General features: G+C 36.0%; 1 protein-coding gene across 2 annotated transcripts; it reads left to right on the top strand.

Annotated features, from left to right (window-relative positions):
* The first annotated feature begins 553 nt into the window (after positions 1–553).
* Positions 554–5,694, top strand: LOC111917291 (probable folate-biopterin transporter 2). 2 transcript variants are annotated; one of them, XM_023912985.3, is made up of 7 exons: positions 554–762; positions 947–1,514; positions 1,605–1,864; positions 1,951–2,046; positions 2,533–2,703; positions 2,909–4,299; positions 4,851–5,694. In XM_023912985.3, the coding sequence occupies exons 2-6, from the start codon at positions 1,127–1,129 to the stop codon at positions 3,554–3,556; spliced, it is 1,563 nt and encodes a 520-aa protein (XP_023768753.1). In that variant the 5' UTR covers positions 554–762; positions 947–1,126; the 3' UTR covers positions 3,557–4,299; positions 4,851–5,694. The 2 variants fall into 2 exon arrangements, with proteins under 2 accessions (XP_023768753.1, XP_023768752.1); XM_023912984.3 differs by having other exon boundaries at positions 554–862.
* The last annotated feature ends 14,541 nt before the right edge of the window (positions 5,695–20,235 follow it).

Below are 20,235 nucleotides of genomic sequence, written 5' to 3'. Positions count from 1 at the left end.
ACTTTGTTTATATATTTTCAAGTTTATACCAATTTAGTTATGAGTTTAGACATATTAATCCAACTAATTATATAATTATAACAAATTAATTATAATATTATGGGATGAAAACCATATGTATTCATCAAGTTTCTCAACCTGACAAACTCGTTATTTTTGTATCACATGTATCAGTACGAATGTATTTGATGTTTTGATCTGATGAGAGATTAAAAGAAATGCAGGTGATTAGATGTTGTAAGACCAATGATGACTATGTTTATGCTTATGTTTCTTGTATCAGTTATGACATTTTAAGTTTTTATAAATCAATGAAAAACATTTATTTGAAAATATTTTCACGAGACAAATTCTGCAATATAAATAAACTCTATTTTTAAACACACATAAATAAAAAAGTTTTTTCTGAACATGAAATTAAGAAAATCACAAAAAATTATTGATTTTGGACCGAAAACTTTTTTTTTTATCCTATCTGCAATTTGTAAAATATTGTCTAAAGTTTTTAATTCAAATCCCATTATTTTATTTGGAAAACAACTTAAAATCAATCAATTTGGACAAACACAGTTATCTGCAACGGATCACGTCCAAATAATCAAATATCTCCAACTTCAAAGAAAACCAGGATTGTAGTCAACAATGGCATAACATCTTCCACCTACTTACAGAAAATTTCATATTTTGCCATAGATTTCTTCGGAACTTTCAATATTTCACCCCCAAACATCAAATTTCTGAAGTTCTGCCATTCATGCTTAAGTATGATAATATTGTGATTTGCGCTTTCTTTACAAGCTAAATCTTGTTTTACATCCATCTCAGCAGATATTTTTGAAAAAAAAATCCTTCTGTTTTGCCTGTAAGTAGTCGTTCTTGCACTGGTAAATGGGGTTAAGATGTATTCACACTCACTAATCAAAACCCATTTCATAAATTTTTCCAGAAATCTGGAAGAGAGCGCCAATCAGATCCAAGATCCACATTTGATGAGCGTTGACTTCGACTATTGATGTTTCTTCAAAGGCCTTCAATGCTTTTCGAGTGATGTTCATACCTATCGGATAAATCTTAAAATACCCATTTCAAGAAACACGTTGTTCAAGTTGAGAGAAAGCTGAATTTGATGGTGGAGGAAGGGAAAGATAACGAAATCTATAACAAGGAAGAGCAAGTTGAAGCGGATGAAAATGGAAGCCCCAAAAGAGGGATCTTTGTGGGGATTAATATCAGGGGCCCAATCGATTGGCTGAGAATGCTATCAAGGGAAACACATTGGAGTTCTGTGGTCGCTGTTGTGGTTGTTTATGGAATAAATCAAGGATTCGGTGGATCTCTTGCTAGAGTGGGCACAGAGTACTACATGAAAGATGTGCAAAAAGTTCAACCATCTGAATCACAAGCTTTCACAGGAATAACAAATATTCCATGGATTATTAAACCCATTTGGGGTCTTCTTACAGATGTCGTTCCAATTTTCGGGCATAGACGCAGACCTTATTTCGTTCTTGCTGGTAAAACCATATATCAATATATGTTCATTCATATACTTATTTAGTTTGTAATCAATCGATTTATTGATTAAATATTGACAATTTTTCCAGGTATTGTGGGAATTCTATCGATGTTTTTCTTGTCGTTCCATGAAAAGCTGCATATTGTGCTAGCACTGGCGGCGCTAACAGCCGGAAGTGCTGGAGTTGCTATAGCCGATGTGACTATTGATGCGTGTGTAGCACAACATAGTGGAGTTCATCCTTCTCTTGCTCCAGATATGCAAAGCTTATGTGCCTTGAGTTCTTCCATTGGAGCTCTAATCGGATTTTCTTTGAGCGGTGTCTTTGTTCATCTAATTGGCCCCAAGGTTGCTTTCTTGTACTTTTTCAACACAAATTGCAACATCTAACATTTTTTTTATTGACAACTGACCTGTTTCCTTTTAAATTAAAGGGAGTTTATGGGTTGCTAAGTATACCATATGCGCTTGTGGTACTGGTTGGTGTTGTGCTAAAGGAACCCCAATCACCTAGCTTTGCTTATAGACAGGTACATATAACTAGCATTTGTTTCTTTTTTGAATGAGTACTACTATGTTTGTTTGGATAAATTGTTCTTTTTCAAGATTTAAAGAGACCAAATACCCTTTCTACCCTTAGTTTCTTTAAAATAAAGTTGACAATATTCATCAATTTTTGGAACAAGGAATCGGGAGGAAAAAAGTAGAAAGACAAAAAGGTAAATGGTTAGTGTCTTGTTACATTAAGCCTGTTTTTTTTTGGCTTAATCCATTAAGTCATTATGTCCGGAGTAAGTAAAAAAGAAACCGCCACATATAGCTATCCAGATTAAGTGCTTAACCCATTAAGCCCGTTAAGTAAAAAAAGAAACATCCTCTAATTGTAATTTTTGTACTATTGACATGTGTCTGAGTCTTTGGTCCAATGCATGCTAAACTCAGTATATGGGTTTATACTTTTGAGGTGTGAGTTTGTTTATTGTTGAAAATTGACTTGTTTGGATATCATCAATCAGATCCGTGAGAAATTTGTTGATGCTGCTATGGTTATGTGGACTACTCTGAAAAGCGAGGATGTATGGAGGCCATGTTTGTATATGTATCTCTCGTTTGCTTTGAGTTTGAATATCTATGAGGGCCTCTTCTATTGGGAAACTGATTCAAAAGCCGGCCCATCTTTCTCCCAGGTGTTTATTGACTTATTTGTTTTTACATATAACAATTTATTTTTTTATCATCTGTAATAATATTTTTTGACAAATACTTATTTCAAAAAGATGTTATTTATAAATACAATAGTTATTTATACAACACATTTTATCAAACCGCAATAAGTTGATAAACACTTTAAATAGGCGATTAATGTATTTAATGACTATATTGTGTATGCAGGAGGCTATTGGTTTTGTTTTATCGATTGGCTCAGTGGGATCCCTTTTAGGCGCGATATTATATCAATACACTTTAAAAACTCATCCTTTCCGAGCTCTGCTATTTTGGACTCAATTATTTTTTGGTTTATCAGGAATGCTAGATCTTGTCTTCATCCTAAGACTTAACCTTAAACTAGGAATCCCAGATTACTTCTTTGCGGTTATCGATGAAAGTGTGTTCCAATTGGTCGGGCGTTTAAAATGGATGCCGTTACTTGTCTTATCTTCACAACTTTGTCCACCTGGCATTGAAGGCACGTTCTTTGCTTTGCTCATGTCAATTGACAATTTTGGCCTCATGTCTTCAACATGGTTAGGTGGTTTACTTCTTCATGTATTGAATGTTACAAGGACACAATTTGACAACTTATGGTTGGCAATTTTGATACGAAATGTGCTGAGAATTGTACCTCTTTGTTTTCTGTTTTTGGTGCCTAAAAGCGATGCTGAGTCATTGGGGTTTTCACGTATGGAAGTATTGAATGTTTTAGAGGATAGTGAAAATGGTATACAAGTATCGAGTAGTTTAGAAGAAGATAGTGAAATATTGTTGAAACATGCGGAGGAGGTGGAACTTACGCCACTTGTTACTAGTGTTCGTAGTTGATATAGGGTTTTGAATGTGTTGAGAAACATTATTCTTTTTGTTTTTTTGTTACATTTATTTAAAGTAAAGAGGGAAAATCAGGTGACAATTTTGTTATATGTTCATTGAGAAAGACAATAAAGATATGATGTGTAGAGAGTTTGAAGATGAACTTTTTCAGGCCTTTGGGTTCATGAAAATACAGTGTATGTGAGAAAAACATTTGTTGAAGCTGTTTTTAAATACTACTATATAATATGCGACTCTTTATACAGGTGACAATTTTGTTACTAGTGTTCGTATCTTGGGTATCTTATCGTAGTAGTATGTCTCCACTTAGCTTTTCCAAACAATGCAAAGGACCTAACTGCAAACAAGTTTTTAAAATTAGATTGGCAGAAGAAAAATATGGGAAATGTGAGGTTTATATAATATCCAAAACTTAACAAAGGACCTAACTGCAAACAAGTTTTCAAGCAAGGACCAACCTGAAAAGTCCATGGTCCATATTTGCAGATTAGCGCAGGTCGATTGACTATTAATACAACGATTCATCAACCCTAATTTCTCGCTCAATCGCCGTCTTTACTTTGATGGATCGAATTCTATTAAACCTTGAATTAGTGGCGTTTTCGACTTCTAATGATTTCAATCATTGCTGATGAAATCTATGGTAGCTGCAGCTATTCAAACTCTAGATCTTTGTTCATCAAAACCTACTAAAAGTCGAGCACTGGTAACAGAAGTTCTCGTGAATTGTACAGGTATCTCTAATCTTTCATGTCAAATTCGCTATAAATACATGTTTGTTACATATAAAATCTAGTTTCTGTAAAAAAATGATTATTTTCGATTAGTTTATTTCTCTTTCTTTTATGTTAACTACATATCGTCGTTTTAGGCATCTTAAATAGATCAATTCACCATTGGTACTAATAAGTGTATTGTTCAAGAGTACTTTAAACATATATTAGATATTTACCTCAGAAATCACGAGCTTAAGATCTGTTTTTTTTTTTACTCCCAAAAAGTCAATTCGTTTGGATTATGTTTTTCTCATCCCGTTGAAGTTAATTACATTTACATAAATAGCTCTAATTACTGCGGGTATTGCTATGTATTTACACACTGTTATTAGATTCATCAGAAAAGTTAGCTTTGTTTGGATCTAGTTTTTGGTTTCACCATACTTTTTGGCTAAAGAAAATTGGTAATTTATGATTTTGTTTTTGGTGATCTGTTTGCAATTTGTTAGTAAATTTGAAAACATATGATTTAGCACTAATCCCAGATCCTCAAATCTTTGGCTTTGCAGATATGATCTGTCATTTCAAGTTTAATAAAACAGAAAGAATCGGCAAGAACTACTACTCCAATGACAAAGAGTGGTTCTTGAACTTTATATGACATCATCAAGGGGAGTTCTTCACAAAACAAGCTTATCCTATAACTATCAAACTTTGAACATGTGATTTGTGTGGATTATTTTGAATATGCTAAAATCAGAAATCTTGGCTTCTTGGCTCTTTTTAACAAAGATGTTCACACTAATAAAGGGATATGATTGTACTATAATCCTCGGGCAGCACCAATGCATATCTGGATATGTTGTGCTCATTTGAGACGGGTGCATGCCAAAATATGTGTTGCACCCGTGTCACATGCGCTCAACTTATCAAGATGTGCATCTGGGCTGCCCGTGGATTATAATACTTTCTTAACCCTTTGTTGGATGAAGAATTGTGAAGCCAAGGTTTCGGGTTTTGGCATTTCCAAAATAATCCCCGATTTTGGAACCTAATTCGTATAGGTTAGGTCCCTATTTAATATGCATTATCTTGTTTGTTTACTGCACAATTGAATACAGAATCTTGTTTACTTTTGCTTGGTGGTAGATTTGTATTCTGGGGTTTATCTTGAATTTTAAATAAGAATTTATCTCTTCATGTAAGCTGTGGGGGAAATTGATTGAACCAACAGAGGTTTGATAAACACAAATCAATTGAACCATCAATGGTAAATACATGTCAACCGAAACAAGTGAAGATGATGACAGTGGTCTCGAACCACTACATTCATGTAAATATAAAGAATAATATCAATATTGAATATCAACTAGGATTTTGCTGGCTGCATGTTAAGGCGATGCCAATCCGTTATATTTGTTGTTGACTAACTTCTATATATATAACCAAATAAAACGTTCTATATGTCACCAAATTCATACGTAATGTATATAAAAAGAAGCACGGAAACGTAAGAAACTGAAATTTATACCGACACATACATAAATATAAGTAAGATTTGTTTTTTAAAGTTGACAAATGAAAGTTTAAATAATAGTAGATGTATTATATGTGACTTGACATATACGTAGGAAACATACACAAAAATATAAGATTTGTTTTTTAAAGTTGACAAATGAAAGTTTAAATAATAATAGATGTATTATATGTGACTTGAATATACACGAAAACGTAAAAAAATTATGTTGAAATGTAGATAAACTTGAATTTATAACGACATGTACAAAAGAAAAATGAAGTATTTTCTTTAAAAAAAATAATGAACAAAGTTCTAAGTTTATACCGAAATATTGACCACCTCAAATTTATGACGATACATACATAACAATAAGCATGTAAAAAAAAATAGGTTTTTAAGTTAATGAACGAAAATTATTGAGAAAAATCAGATTATCTATAGTAGAGGGGATAAAAAAGAAAGTTTATAAATTGAGGTGATGAAAATGATATTTTATAAAGTTCAAATCGAGAGGTCAAAATGACATTTAAAAAAATAAAATGGTAGAAAATGTAATTTTAAAAAGTTGAGGGGTGCCAATCGTCGATACAAACTTCCACCAAGATGTATTTATATACTTATATTAATAAACATGGCCATTAGGAATAGAAACGATACATAGCTTAACCATCGACATGCAATTTTAAACTTTCTTCAGTGTATGGCATCGTACAATGAATCATCAAGTTTTATGATAGAAGACATTGTGAGAGAAAATGATGGCTCAGTGACATAGAGGAGTAATCAGTATGAATCATAGATAGTTTCTAACTCATCAACCGAGAGTGGTTCAACTCCTAGCATCATAGAGTTAGGATTACAATTTCAGTCTAGAATCAATGATTCTCCATCAATCCCTTTGATATGGTACACGGCTGAAGTAAGAAAATAAGTAAAGACAAAAAGAAACAAAAGAAAAAGTCAAAAAGAAAAATGTGCAGGTTTGTAATTAATCTAAGTATAAAATAGACATACAATGTATACTCCTTTGGTAAAGAGCAAATATTTTTGCAATTTTCTGAAAGCATATAATGAAAATATGTTTTTGTACTTTTGTAATTTTTCTGAAAGCAAAGAAATTTATACTAAAAATACATTAAAACACTCGAAATATTAAAAAACCTATTCATGACATTAAATAAGTTGAAAAACGTCAGGACATGGAAAACATGCCTAGTTCACCAGTGAGAAAAGTAATCTTCTGCTCGTCCAATGGCTTGGTGAAAACTATCAGCGAGTTGATCATCAATGGGAATATACATCCGCTCAATCTTCCCTTTTTGAACGTTGTCCCTGATGAAATGAGGTCAAATCTCTATATGCTCTGTTTTGGAGTGCTGAATTGGATTTTGAGTAATGAGAATAGCAATGGTGTTATCACAACAAATATGAGTCTTGAGAAACTTAAAAACATAGTCAAGAAGCTTATTCTGAATCCAAAGGATTTGAGCACAACATCTCCCAGTGGAAACATATTCAAATTCAGCAATAGAACACTCAACAAATGATTGTTTCTTGTAACCAGCTAATCAATCTGTTTCCCAAAGGTTGACAGGCACTAGAAGTACTTTTCGATCTAAAGAAATCTTGCAACATCAGAGTTAGTGAAACCAACTAATTCAATTGGGGAATCATGAGAGTGCCACAATCCAAGATTTGGTGAATGCTTTAGATATCTAAAGACGCGCTTGACAACTTTAAGATGTGACTCTTTTGGATTGGCTTGATAACGAGCACACATGCTGGCGACAAAAATTACGTCAGGACAACTAGCTGTAAGATGGAGCAGAGATCCGATCATTCATCGATACATAATTGCATTTACATCAACACCATCAACGTCAACAAAAATCTTTGCACGAGAGGACATAGGAGTTTTGGCTGGCTTACAGTCAGTAAAAGAGAATTTATTTAACATGTCTTACATATATTTGCTTTGACAAATGAAGATACCATCTGGAAGTTGTTTGAATTCTAGTCCCAAGAAGAAGGGTGGTTCACCCTATTGGAATAGTGTCTAAGGCTACAACTATATTAGACAAGTGTTTAACCCGGTTGTGCATGGTCCTTTTGGGTTGCCTTCACCATAGCAACTTGATAGGATGATTTATTAAGAGAGAGTAAATATTATTAATATATTATGAGAATAATATAATGAATAATATATTTGTTATTTGATTAATATAAGTCATAGAATTAATTAGAATTAATTTGGTGACTTAAAGAGATTAATTAAATAAAGGAGTATAAACTGTCAATTGTTTGATAGTTAAGCTTTAGACTGTAAATCCATTGGGATATGCTTTGGACGAATTCTAAGAGTGTTAGGATAGCCAAAATCGTCCAAAGGCTTATCTATGGAATGAATTTGGATAGCCTTAAGAGAAGATTATCCAATTAGGGTTTAGGTTGTAACCCTTAAGGAGTCTACAAGTATAAATAGACCCCATGACATAGGGAATTCGACACATCTCATAAAGTAAGAGAACCCTGGCCGAATTCCTCCCCTCTCCTCTCTCCTAAATCATTCTTCTTGCTATTGGTGTTTGTAAGCCATTAGAGGAGTGACATTTGTGACTCTAGAAGCTCCAAGATCTCAAGATCAACAAGGAACTCAAAGGTATGATTCTAGATCTGTTTCAATGTTGTTATTTAACCTAATTAGTCATTAGAAGACTTGGATTCCAAGCATGTTTATTAGAAAGCCTAGATCCAAGCATTAGGGTTTTGCATGCGCACATAGGAAAGTTCTTATGGCTAAAACCCATCAGTGGTATCAGAGCCTAGCTTGGTTTTCTTTAAATTGTTGCTTGATTAACTGAAACAAACCTGCAAAATTCGATTTTTAGGTTTCTGAGTCACTGACTCGGCGAGTCCCAAGGTGGACTCGGCGAGTAGGCCTGACTCGGCGAGTCCCCTTGTGCACTCGGCGAGTCCAGGCGTCAGGAATGGCCAGATTCGGGATTTTTTCATAATTATCTTATGGAAACTTACCTTAATCATAATAGATCAATCTAAATCCGATTTTTTGATATATATGACTATTATCTTGATCTAGTTAAAGGTATTTATCAACTAATAAAATATTTAATTTCCTTATATGATAATTAATTAATTATTTTAATTATTTTGGTAATTATTTTGAATAAAATCAAATATAGATAATTAGGATATTAATTGTTAATTGGAATTATTTGTTATTTGATCCTCCATGTTTTAAATGTTTAAAACCTACCCTCAAGTTTTGAAATTTATATTTGTGATTAAAAGTTTTAATTTAGACAACTTAAATTTCAAACCCTAGATTTTAAAAGTTTTAAAATACAACCCTATACTAATATGATATTACTAGAATAATATATATGTATAACTAAATGCTAGTCTTACCGTTAGTAGGCCTCATTCACGAAGCCGATCTATAAGGTGGGTATAAGGTTGCGGCCTATAAAATGGCGCTTAATGGGTGTACACTCACACCCACCGCTTGCTTGATTGGTGGAGGGTCGTTAGCCGAACGGGTAGGATAGGGCAACCTCATCCTCTCACTAAAAGTATAATAAGAAATACAAAGTAACTACACATTTTTTAAAATTTTTCCCAATCCTAGTTACTTTAGGAAAAGTGAATTGATGCAATCCCATGAAATTACACTTTGCACCTTGCTAAGATGTTAGTGGAGTGTGTGTGGTTTACCGGCACACTAATTGGTTCTAAGCGAAGGTGGCAAAGGGTGATTCATTGTTTATCATAGTTCGATGGAGCGTGTGTGGTTTACCGGCACATTGAATAGGTGATCGTTACAATGAAGGCACCATGTGAATTTGCATGGTAATTCACACCCGCTTTGTGATCCTCGGCATCCCAGTCACAAACGAGAGGGGCATATCGAGATTTAAACATGCCATTGAATAGTTTCAATGAATCTCATCCGAACCTAGGAATTCTCAAAAAACACTTAGGACTAATAGTTTAAGTTTTGTATTGGAGAATTAGTGAATCGTCATTCACTTACCTTCAATTTATTTGCATGTTAGATTACGGCATCCCTTTTCTAGTATGTAAATGTTATTGTTGGATCCTAGCCCTAATTTTTCTTATTGGGTGATAATTAGGGATTCTTATTCTAATCTATCTTTGTCCTTTTCTAATTGTAGATGTCAAACGCAAACAACGTTGCTGCTAGTTCTTTCACGTTGATGAGCCTTTGCCAAAAGGTCACCTTCGATGGAACGAACTTTAGCGAATGGATAAGATACATTCGCACCATTGCTCGCTATGAGGACAAGGAGTATGTCCTCGATGAGAAGCTCGAGAAAATCAACCCCGAAGTTGCTACTCCCGCCGAAATCACCGCCTTTGAAACTCATGAGCGAGATGCAACGAAGGTACATTGCATCATGATCGCCACCATGAACTCCGAATTCCAAAAGTCCTACGAGGACATGTACCCGTACGAGATGCACCAAGACTTATTGGAGAGATACCATCAAAACGCGAGACAAGAGCGTTATGAGATTTTCACCAACATGATTTCCGCGAAGATGGGTCATGGAGAATCTCTTACCGTGCACCTGCAAAAGATGCAAAGGTATGTCGACCGCCTTCGCAAGTTAAATGTTGACTTCGGTGAGGACTTGGCGATCGACATGGTGCTTCACTCTTTGCCTCCGATGTACAACCAATTTAGGATGACCTACCACATGAACAAAGAAGAGGTCACCCTAAGCAAACTCCAAGGTCTCTTGAGGGTCGCTGAGAGCAACTTCAAGGACAAGTCTGTTGCACCTACTCCCAATCCGTCCGCTGCTCCTGTCTTGGCTATTAGTCAAGGAAAGGGAAAGAAGAGGAAAGCTTCATCGAAGAACTATCGCAAGGTGAAAGCCCGAGATGGTGCCTCTTCTAGTGGGACCAAAGTTGATCCCGCTAAGCCCTGCTCTAACCCGAAGGAGGCAGAGTGTCACCACTGCCACAAGATAGGACATTGGAAGAGAAGCTGCCCGGATTACCTGCAAGCAATCAAAGAGGGAAAGATCAAGCCATCTTTCGCAGGTATATACACAATCAAATCTAACGATTCTAATCATGCTATTTCTTGGGTTCTTGATACCGGTTGTGGTTATCACATTTGTTCTAATATGCAGGGACTAAGAAGAAGTAGGGATGTGGAGCAAGGAAGGATCAATCTAATCATGGGGAACAGAAGATCGTCGCCTGTGACCAAGATTGGAGTGTATTCTTTAGTGCTTAGGAATATTTTGGTTTTAGATTTGAACAATTGTTGCTATTCGCCAGAAATGGCTAGAAACATCATTTCATTTCATGGTTTATATAGACAAGGATTTAGATTTTCTTTTAATAATGATAATGGTTCTATTTTGGCTTATCTAAATGGTGTCTTTTACTTTGAAGCTATACCATGTAATGGAATATATGAAACCGTTATGATTGTTGATAACTTAGGAAATGATGTTTTGAATATTGATTCTTCCACTAGTATGGATAAAGCATCCTTGTGGCATTGTCGTCTTGGACATGTCAACAAGAAACGCATAGCCCAACTCCAAAAGGATGGAGTGTTGGAGTCATTCGACCTTAGGGAAGATGACACATGCGAGTCTTGTTTACTTAGAAAGATGACTAAGTCACCCTTCACGAGTACATGTGAAAGGGGCGAGGGTCTATTGGACCTAATACATACCGATGTATGTGGACCATTTAGATCAACCACGAAGGATGGGAACCGCTTCTATGTGACTTTTACCGATGACTATAGTAGATATGGGTATATCTACTTAATCAAGCAAAAGTCAGACACCTTTGAAAAGTTCAAAGAGTTCAAGAATGAAGTGGAGAATCAATTGGGCAGGAAAATCAAGATGCTTCGATCCGATCGAGGAGGAGAGTACCTAAGTCTTGAATTCCATGATTATCTCAAGGAGTGTGGAATAGTTTCACAATTGACGCCTCCTAGGACACCGCAGTTGAATGGTGTGGCAGAAAGGCGTAATCGAACCTTATTAGATATGGTTCGCTCTATGATGAGTCGTGCTTCACTACCTATCTCTTTTTGGGGGTATGCCCTAGAGACTGCCGCCCATATCCTTAACCGAGTCCCTACTAAGAAGGTTGCCAAAACACCTCACGAGATGTGGACAGGGAAAGCTCCCTCGTTGGCACATATCAAGGTTTGGGGTTGCGAGGCTTTCGTAAGACGAGATACTCACGACAAGCTTGAACCTCGAAGTGAGCGATGTATTTTCATCGGCTACCCGCAGACATCCTTTGGATATCTCTTCTATAGACCGAAGGACAATGTTGTCTTCGTTGCGAGGAGAGGAGTTTTCCGAGAGCGAGAACTCATAAGCCAAGGAGACAGTGTGAGGCAAATCGAACTTGAAGAGATTCAAGAGTCGATAGATGAAGGAACCTCTACCGCTGGCATTCAACCCGAGGAAGAAACTCCGGTTGAACCGATTGACGAATCCTTACCTCTTAGACGTTCCGATAGAGTTAGAGTTCATCCCCAGTTTTATGGCTTTCATATTACTACCGAAGGGGACACGTATATTAGTGATGGTACGCTAGTAAACCTTGATGAACCTAATAGCTATAAGGAAGCCATGGCAGGCCCGGAGTCTGTAAAGTGGAAAGAGGCAATGGATAGCGAGATCCAATCCATGTATGATAACCAAGTTTGGAATTTGGTTGATTACGTGCCCGGACGTAAGACCGTTGGGTGCAAATGGATCTTCAAGAAGAAGACCGACGTGGATGGGAACGTACACACATATAAAGCGCGATTGGTCGCGAAGGGCTTTACTCAAACTCCCGGAGTTGACTATGATGAGACCTTCTCACCAGTTGCGAAGATTAAATCTATTAGAGTGATGCTAGCAATTGCCGCATTTCATGATTATGAGATTTGGCAAATGGATGTCAAGACCGCTTTCCTTAACGGAAAGTTGGCTGAGGATGTTTACATGGCTCAGCCAGAGGGGTTTGTGGATCCGAAGCATCCGGATAGAGTGTGTAAGCTTGAGAAGTCCATTTATGGACTTAAGCAAGCGTCTCGCAGATGGAATCTTTGCTTCGATGAGAAATTCAAAGAGTTCGGATTTGTAAGAAGCGAAGACGAATCTTGTGTATATGTCAAAGCCAGTGGGAGTATAGTAAGCTTCCTCGTTCTATATGTCGATGACATATTACTCATAGGAAACGACATCCCGAATCTGCAGGAGGTTAAGTCCTGGCTCGGGACGTGCTTCGCTATGAAGGACCTCGGAGAGGCTTCTTACATTTTGGGAATAAGGATAGTAAGAGAAAGAAGTAAGAGACTAATTGGACTTAGTCAGAATACTTACTTAGAGAAGGTACTAAAACGTTTTAGTATGGAAAACTCAAAGAAGGGAGAACTACCGATACAAAGTAATGCCAAATTGAGTAAGACTCAAAGTCCGAGTACCGAAGCTGAGATAGCGGAAATGAGCCGAGTACCATACGCTTCCGCAGTTGGCTCAATCATGTACGCTATGACTTGTACTCGCCCTGATGTAGCCTTCGCTTTGAGCATGGTTAGCAGATATCAAGGGAATCCTGGCAAAGCACATTGGATTGCGGTGAAAAACATCCTTAAGTACCTTCGGAGGACGAAGGAATGGTTCTTAGTCCTCGGAGGGAGTGATGACTTGAAGGTGCGAGGGTATAGTGACGCCAACTTTCAGACCGACAGGGACAACTACCGTTCGCAGTCGGGCTGGGTCTTTACCCTAAACGGAGGAGCAGTGACATGGAAGAGTTCCAAACAGGAAACCGTAGCTGATTCAACGTGCGAATCAGAGTACATTGCAGCGAGCGAAGCATCGAAGGAGGCAATATGGCTAAAGAACTTCATCGGTGATCTTGGAGTTGTACCTGCCATAAAGGAGCCAATGGAGATTTTCTGTGATAACGAAGGCGCGGTTACCTTGACCAAGGAACCGAGGGATCATGGTAGATCAAGACATATCGACAGAAAGTATCACTTCATTAGACATCGTGTAAAAGAAGGACAACTCGTAGTGAAGAGGATATCATCAGAAGATAACCCAGCAGATCCGCTTATGAAGGGACTGAGTAGGGTTAAGCACTTGCAGCATGCTAGGAGTATTGGGCTGAAGGATGATATTAGCATAGATTAGATAGTATTAGAAACGTGTAATAGATAAATGTAATTGACATTTGATGATTAAATAAAGGAGTTTTATTTATGAGTAATGTTACTATCTTATGTTAATTATTTAGCTATTGTTTCACTTTGCATGTTTTGACTTCCAGAATAATTGAGTTTATTAGGAATAATCGAATTGTTCAAATGGTCCACAATCGTTCATATGTTGGGAGTAGATATGAATGAAGATTGTCATGAATTGATGTGTAGAATGTCTAAATGGTGTTAGACATAGCAAAGGATTGCTACAATGTTCATGAGTGCTTATGAACTAGTTTTGAGCATTGGAATAAACCCGCGCTTGCTGGAATCACCTTATGGAATACGATATAAAAGGTGATCGCAAGATGATAATATCATATAGTCTTAAAACCTAGATATATGGTTTATTATTTGTTAATTGATTGTACATTGATAATACGAAAACGCATCAGTAACTTGGTGTTATAAAACGTATTGTTGTGTATAGTTGGTTAATGAATAAGTAAATGCATATAAGTCGAAGTTTATCTGTAACTTTTCTCTAAGAAGGTAAAAGCGATATCTCGGCCGCTCGATGATTTGATTTGACTTATGTGCCGGGCCCGGTCAGAACTGAATTGATGTGTTCGATTAAGTTCTATGTCAAATAAATCAGAGATCGAGAAACCTAAATGCTTGACTAACCATTCCATAGGATTGTCAGCATGATATCTAACAGAGGACTGTACGTTCCCTTATCTAAAGGATAAGATTGATTAGATCGGAGTTGACAGCGTCTTTGAGAGCTACGATTGCAAACCGAATTGTACTTGTGAATATAGTTACTAGACTTATCCAAGTGGGAGACTGTTGGAATAGTGTCTAAGGCTACAACTATATTAGACAAGTGTTTAACCCGGTTGTGCATGGTCCTTTTGGGTTGCCTTCACCATAGCAACTTGATAGGATGATTTATTAAGAGAGAGTAAATATTATTAATATATTATGAGAATAATATAATGAATAATATATTTGTTATTTGATTAATATAAGTCATAGAATTAATTAGAATTAATTTGGTGACTTAAAGAGATTAATTAAATAAAGGGGTATAAACTGTCAATTGTTTGATAGTTAAGCTTTAGACTGTAAATCCATTGGGATATGCTTTGGACGAATTCTAAGAGTGTTAGGATAGCCAAAATCGTCCAAAGGCTTATCTATGGAATGAATTTGGATAGCCTTAAGAGAAGATTATCCAATTAGGGTTTAGGTTGTAACCCTTAAGGAGTCTACAAGTATAAATAGACCCCATGGCATAGGGAATTCGACACATCTCATAAAGTAAGAGAACCCTGTCCGAATTCCTCCCCTATCCTCTCTCCTAAATCATTCTTCTTGCTATTGGTGTTTGTAAGCCATTAGAGGAGTGACAATTGTGACTCTAGAAGCTCCAAGATCTCAAGATCAACAAGGAACTCAAAGGTATGATTCTAGATCTGTTTCAATGTTGTTATTTAACCTAATTAGTCATTAGAAGACTTGGATTCAAAGCATGTTTATTAGAAAGCCTAGATCCAAGCATTAGGGTTTTGCATGCGCACATAGGAAAGTTCTTATGGCTAAAACCCATCACACCCATCATGCTCAGGCCTCATTAGTGGATCCCAAAATGATATCACATACACTTGAGCAAGGATAATATGAGCTCTGGATTGTTTCATTAACAATGTATTATCAAGGGAACCACATCAATATCCATTCTGAACGTGATAATTTGTCTGAGTACCATACCATGCTTTTGGAACTTGCTTTAGTCCATAAACTATCTTATCAAGTCTATAAACATGATTATGAAACTTTTCATTCTCGAATCTAGGAGGTTGTGTGAGAAACACTTCTTCTTGAAGTATCCATGCAAAAAGGTAGTTTTGACATCCATTTGATACACTTTGAAGTTCATATATGATGCATATGCAAGAAAGAGTCGGACAACTTCGAGTCTTGAAACAGGAGCAAAAGTTTCATCGCAGTCTAGACCTTCCAATTGAGTAAATCCTTGAGCCACTAATCGTGCCTTATTCCTAATCATAATTACGTCTTCATCCATCTTGATGCAAAACACCCAGTGAGTACCAATGATTGTCTTGTCCTCAAGATAAGGGAAAAGAGTCCACACCTTATGAAGTTCAAACTCATTTAACTCATCTTGCATAGATTAAATCCAATCAACATCTTTAAGTGCATCATTGACCATATTAGGTTCAATTAGAGTTGTTTGTTGTTTGACTCTGAGTACGTACTCCATATGAGATATTTCCAATAATTTGGTCAACAGGGTGATGTGGAACATTGTGTAAATTTGTCATTGAGAAGCCAGTTCCACTTGAATCACTAGGATGTTCCTTAGAATTTGATAAAGGAACTTTAGGACTTTCAACAGAAGGAGATTCACTAAGTTCTTCAGTAGCATAATCTTTGATTTGGATGGAATCTTCTGATGGATCAGAAGATGATGGAACAAAATCTTGATCAAATGGAATGACAGGTTCAGTGAGCTCGAAATCTATAGATGGATAGTGAGTAAACTCATCTAAAACAAATGCTGGATGATCAATTGGATCATTTGTGTAAGAGTCACCATCAAAGATCACTTGAATAGATTCTTTAGTGATTTGAGAATTAATGTTGAATACTAGAAAAGCTTTAGACTCATTTGAATATCCCAGAAAGAAACCCTCATCAGCTTTAGCTTCAAACTTGTGATCCTTTTGATTCAAGATAAAACATACACACCCAAAAACATGAAAGTAGGAGATATATGGCTTTCTTCCTTTTAAAATTTCATAGGAGGTTTTCCCATGGAGCTTGATAGATCGATTTTGAGTATATCATGCAGTGTTGAAGACTTTAACCCAAAAGGAAAGTGGTAGATCAACTTCTACCACCATAGTGCACCCAACTTCAATCATCATTCTATTATGTATTTCAGCGACTCCATTTTGTTGAGGGGTACAGACAGATGAGAAACTCTGAGTGTTCCCTTTTTCATTGGAAAAATGCCATATTAGCCCATCAAACTTTTCGTGTTTGTTTTAAAAGGTCATTAAACTTTTTTTTTGCACATTAAGGGAATGAACTTACATTTTCCTGTTTTAAAATACCCTTATATGACCTGATATCGAGTTCAAAGGTAATTTACGTACCACGAAAGAATTGTCGATGCCATGTCATTTAATGAAATGGCCACGTCTACTTACCTTTTGTTTGAATTGTTTTAAATAAGCCTATTTCGTTTGTCACTACCGTCGTCTTCATTCACAAAAAAACCCTTATCTCCTACCAAAGTTCCTGTCAAGTGTCGGTGGCTATATTTGTAACGACTGGTATGTCACAACTAGGAATTCTAATGTTTTTGTAAACATTAACAATGATAACAATTGTGACTAAAACTTGAAAGTATGCATGATGTTTATTCAATAACACCAAAGTTCCATCAATCACCCTATGCAAACACTTCAAATAGTCAAAAAAAGGTTGGAAACCCTAAAAATCCCGATTTAAGTCCATTATGGACCAGAATTTCCTTATTGGGCCTAATGGACCAATAAGTTTCCAATTTGACTAGTTTGGGCTTAGGACCCTTAATTGGGCTCTAATTCAACCTACCTTCATGAGATTTGACATTTTGGGCCATATTGGGCCTAAAATGGAAATAAACTACCCTAATAAGCCTTGTTGGGCCATAACTAATCTAATTAGTCCTAATGGGCCACAAACATAATCTTTTATGCTAATTGGGCCGTGAACCACCCTAAGAGCCCAATGGGCCGAAAACTTCTTTATGGACCTCATGATTTCAAGTAAGGATCAAGAATTGGGCCAAAAATGAATCCTTTTCCCTTCTTAATGCAATTCTCGGCCCATTTAAACAGAAAGAAAATATTAGAAGAAGAATTAAGATAAAATGGATTCAGGAGGAAAATTGTGAGCATGCCACCTCCTTATTGCATGGTGGACATCCATGCAATGTCACCTCACCCTCTCTCCCCTCTTCTTCTTTTTCTACTCTCGACCGAGAGCATCAACACACACACACACACACTTAATTCACTTCCAAATACTTCCAAATCCTCTCAAGAACACCTTCATTCTTCCATCAAAATTTCGAGATTAGCAAGCATTCCAAGAAGGTTCTTCACTCATATCACAAATCCTTGGGATGTTTTTACTTAGATCCATGGATTAACTTCTATATCTTATCAAAAACCTTCTCTTAATTCATTCAAATTCATGATCATGCTTCTTAGAACCCATCTAAGCCCAAAGATTTCTCAAAAAGCTTGCTAGGGCCGAGAATCACCTCAACCCCTTCCATTCCTTCTTCAAAACCATGAGCAACAAATCAAGGTGAGTTCATACCCCCTTGTTTTCGGTTTTTACTTGTTTTTGGGGGAGAATACAAGTACAATGTGTTGATCTATGTGTGTATGCTAGTTATATGTGATTCCTTTGGTTTATGTTGTGAAAATTGATATTATTTGCTAAATCTTGAAATCTATGGCTAAAGTGTGAAGAATAGAAAAACAATGTACATAAAAAACTTACTTCAAAGATCTAAGGATCTTTTGGCTTAAGAAGTGAAAACAAAGTCAAAATCCTTATATGTGTCATTTTTGCAAAAATAATCAAAATTTGGGTAAAATATGATATTTTCGGTTTTATAAGGACAAAATAGTATTATTTACATAGAAATCTAACTTTTATGAAAATAAAATTTGTCTAGAGGTCAAAAACATAAATTTTAGCTTAATGGACTTTAAATTTGGGCCTTATGACTTTTGGGCCCAAAGTTGCAAAAAATGAAGTATTTGAGGGGCTAAAATGGAAAAGTTAACAAACTATGAGTTTAAAACGTGAATAAAACTGTTTTAAGAGCTGAAAATGGCTTTGATGTAAAAACTGGACTAAAAATGCAAAGTTTTCGACTTTGGGGTCAAAATTGTAAAACTTACGAAGCAAAAAATGTAAAGTTTTTTCAACTAAGGGCTGGAAATGTCAAATACCATATTTTAGGGCTGAATTTATTATTTCAAATAAATTTTGGATCTAAAACGTCAAGAAAAACGGTTTAAGGACCAAAAATGTCAATTTTCATAAAAGGGGACTAAAAGTGCCATTTTTATAGATAAAGGGGCTGAAATGATCAAACTAAATGTTTTGGGTCAATTAAACGAATATTAAATTATTTGGGTTAAAGATATTAAGTTTATAACGCATGGTTCTAAATATATATATATATATATATATATATATATATATATATATATATATATATATATATATATATATATTTATATATATATATAACCAAAGCTTCGTTATAAATCAAATGTCAGAGTATTTTAATACTTCGAATAAACATTTCGCTTACAACAAATAGCTACATTACGAACTTAAGATCAATAAATTATAAATGATTCAATGGTTGATCTCAAATATCTTCTATTCGTGCTATTGGGCCTTTATGACCCAGTATCATGCTTATTGGTCCCAATACAATCACACATGATTATTGGTTTCCGATGACCCAATTACATAACCAATGGGCCTTTATCAGTTTTAACATGCTATTGGGCGTTAATGGTCCATTCACATTGCTAATAAGACCCTAAACATCCATAATATGCTTAATGGGCTATAACGTGCCTGTAGCAAACTCGACAACCTATAATAACATACAAAGTTAGTGGGCCTCCGTTGCCCTCTTCTCTTCGTCTGTTAGGCTTACCTTTTATTCAAGGAAACATAAATCAGGTTGTTAAACAAGGTTATTCAATTTCAGTGGGATTTGGTGAGAAATAACGGGTGACACCAATAAGTGTCGGCCGTAGTCTGTAGTTGTAACCAGAGTCTCCTGGAGGTAGAGTGAGAGTTTATGTATAGATCTATACGGGGGTGACTCCCCCACACCTGAGCTGTTCGCAACAGTTAGACTCGTCCAGTCTAGGGTGACAAAATGTTGATCAAAACCGGCATCCGATAAAATGCCAAGACAAAAGAATTAGTCATTATTATGCATGGTTATAACGACTCACATAGAGATCCATTACCAGCTAAGTAATCATTGGAAACCTTATTCATTCGTTGAGATGATACAATAATACAAAACTATCATATTATTTATATCGGAAAACATCGGGTTTTCCAGGGGGGGGGACAACATTAT

This window comes from Lactuca sativa, chromosome 3, assembly GCF_002870075.4.
Source record: "Lactuca sativa cultivar Salinas chromosome 3, Lsat_Salinas_v11, whole genome shotgun sequence".
Taxonomy (NCBI): domain Eukaryota; kingdom Viridiplantae; phylum Streptophyta; class Magnoliopsida; order Asterales; family Asteraceae; genus Lactuca; species Lactuca sativa.
Note: the sequence above shows the minus strand (reverse complement) of the source record. Positions and strands in the feature narration are given on the sequence as shown.

Bases quoted from the DNA above. Each gene is read 5' to 3' on its own strand.
- LOC111917291 (XM_023912985.3), top strand. From the start codon at position 1,127: ATGGTGGAGGAAGGGAAAGATAACGAAATCTATAACAAGGAAGAGCAA. The intron at 2,047-2,532 runs GTACATATAACT...ATCATCAATCAG, and splicing joins CTAGCTTTGCTTATAGACAG to ATCCGTGAGAAATTTGTTGA. The intron at 2,704-2,908 runs GTGTTTATTGAC...TTGTGTATGCAG, and splicing joins CCGGCCCATCTTTCTCCCAG to GAGGCTATTGGTTTTGTTTT.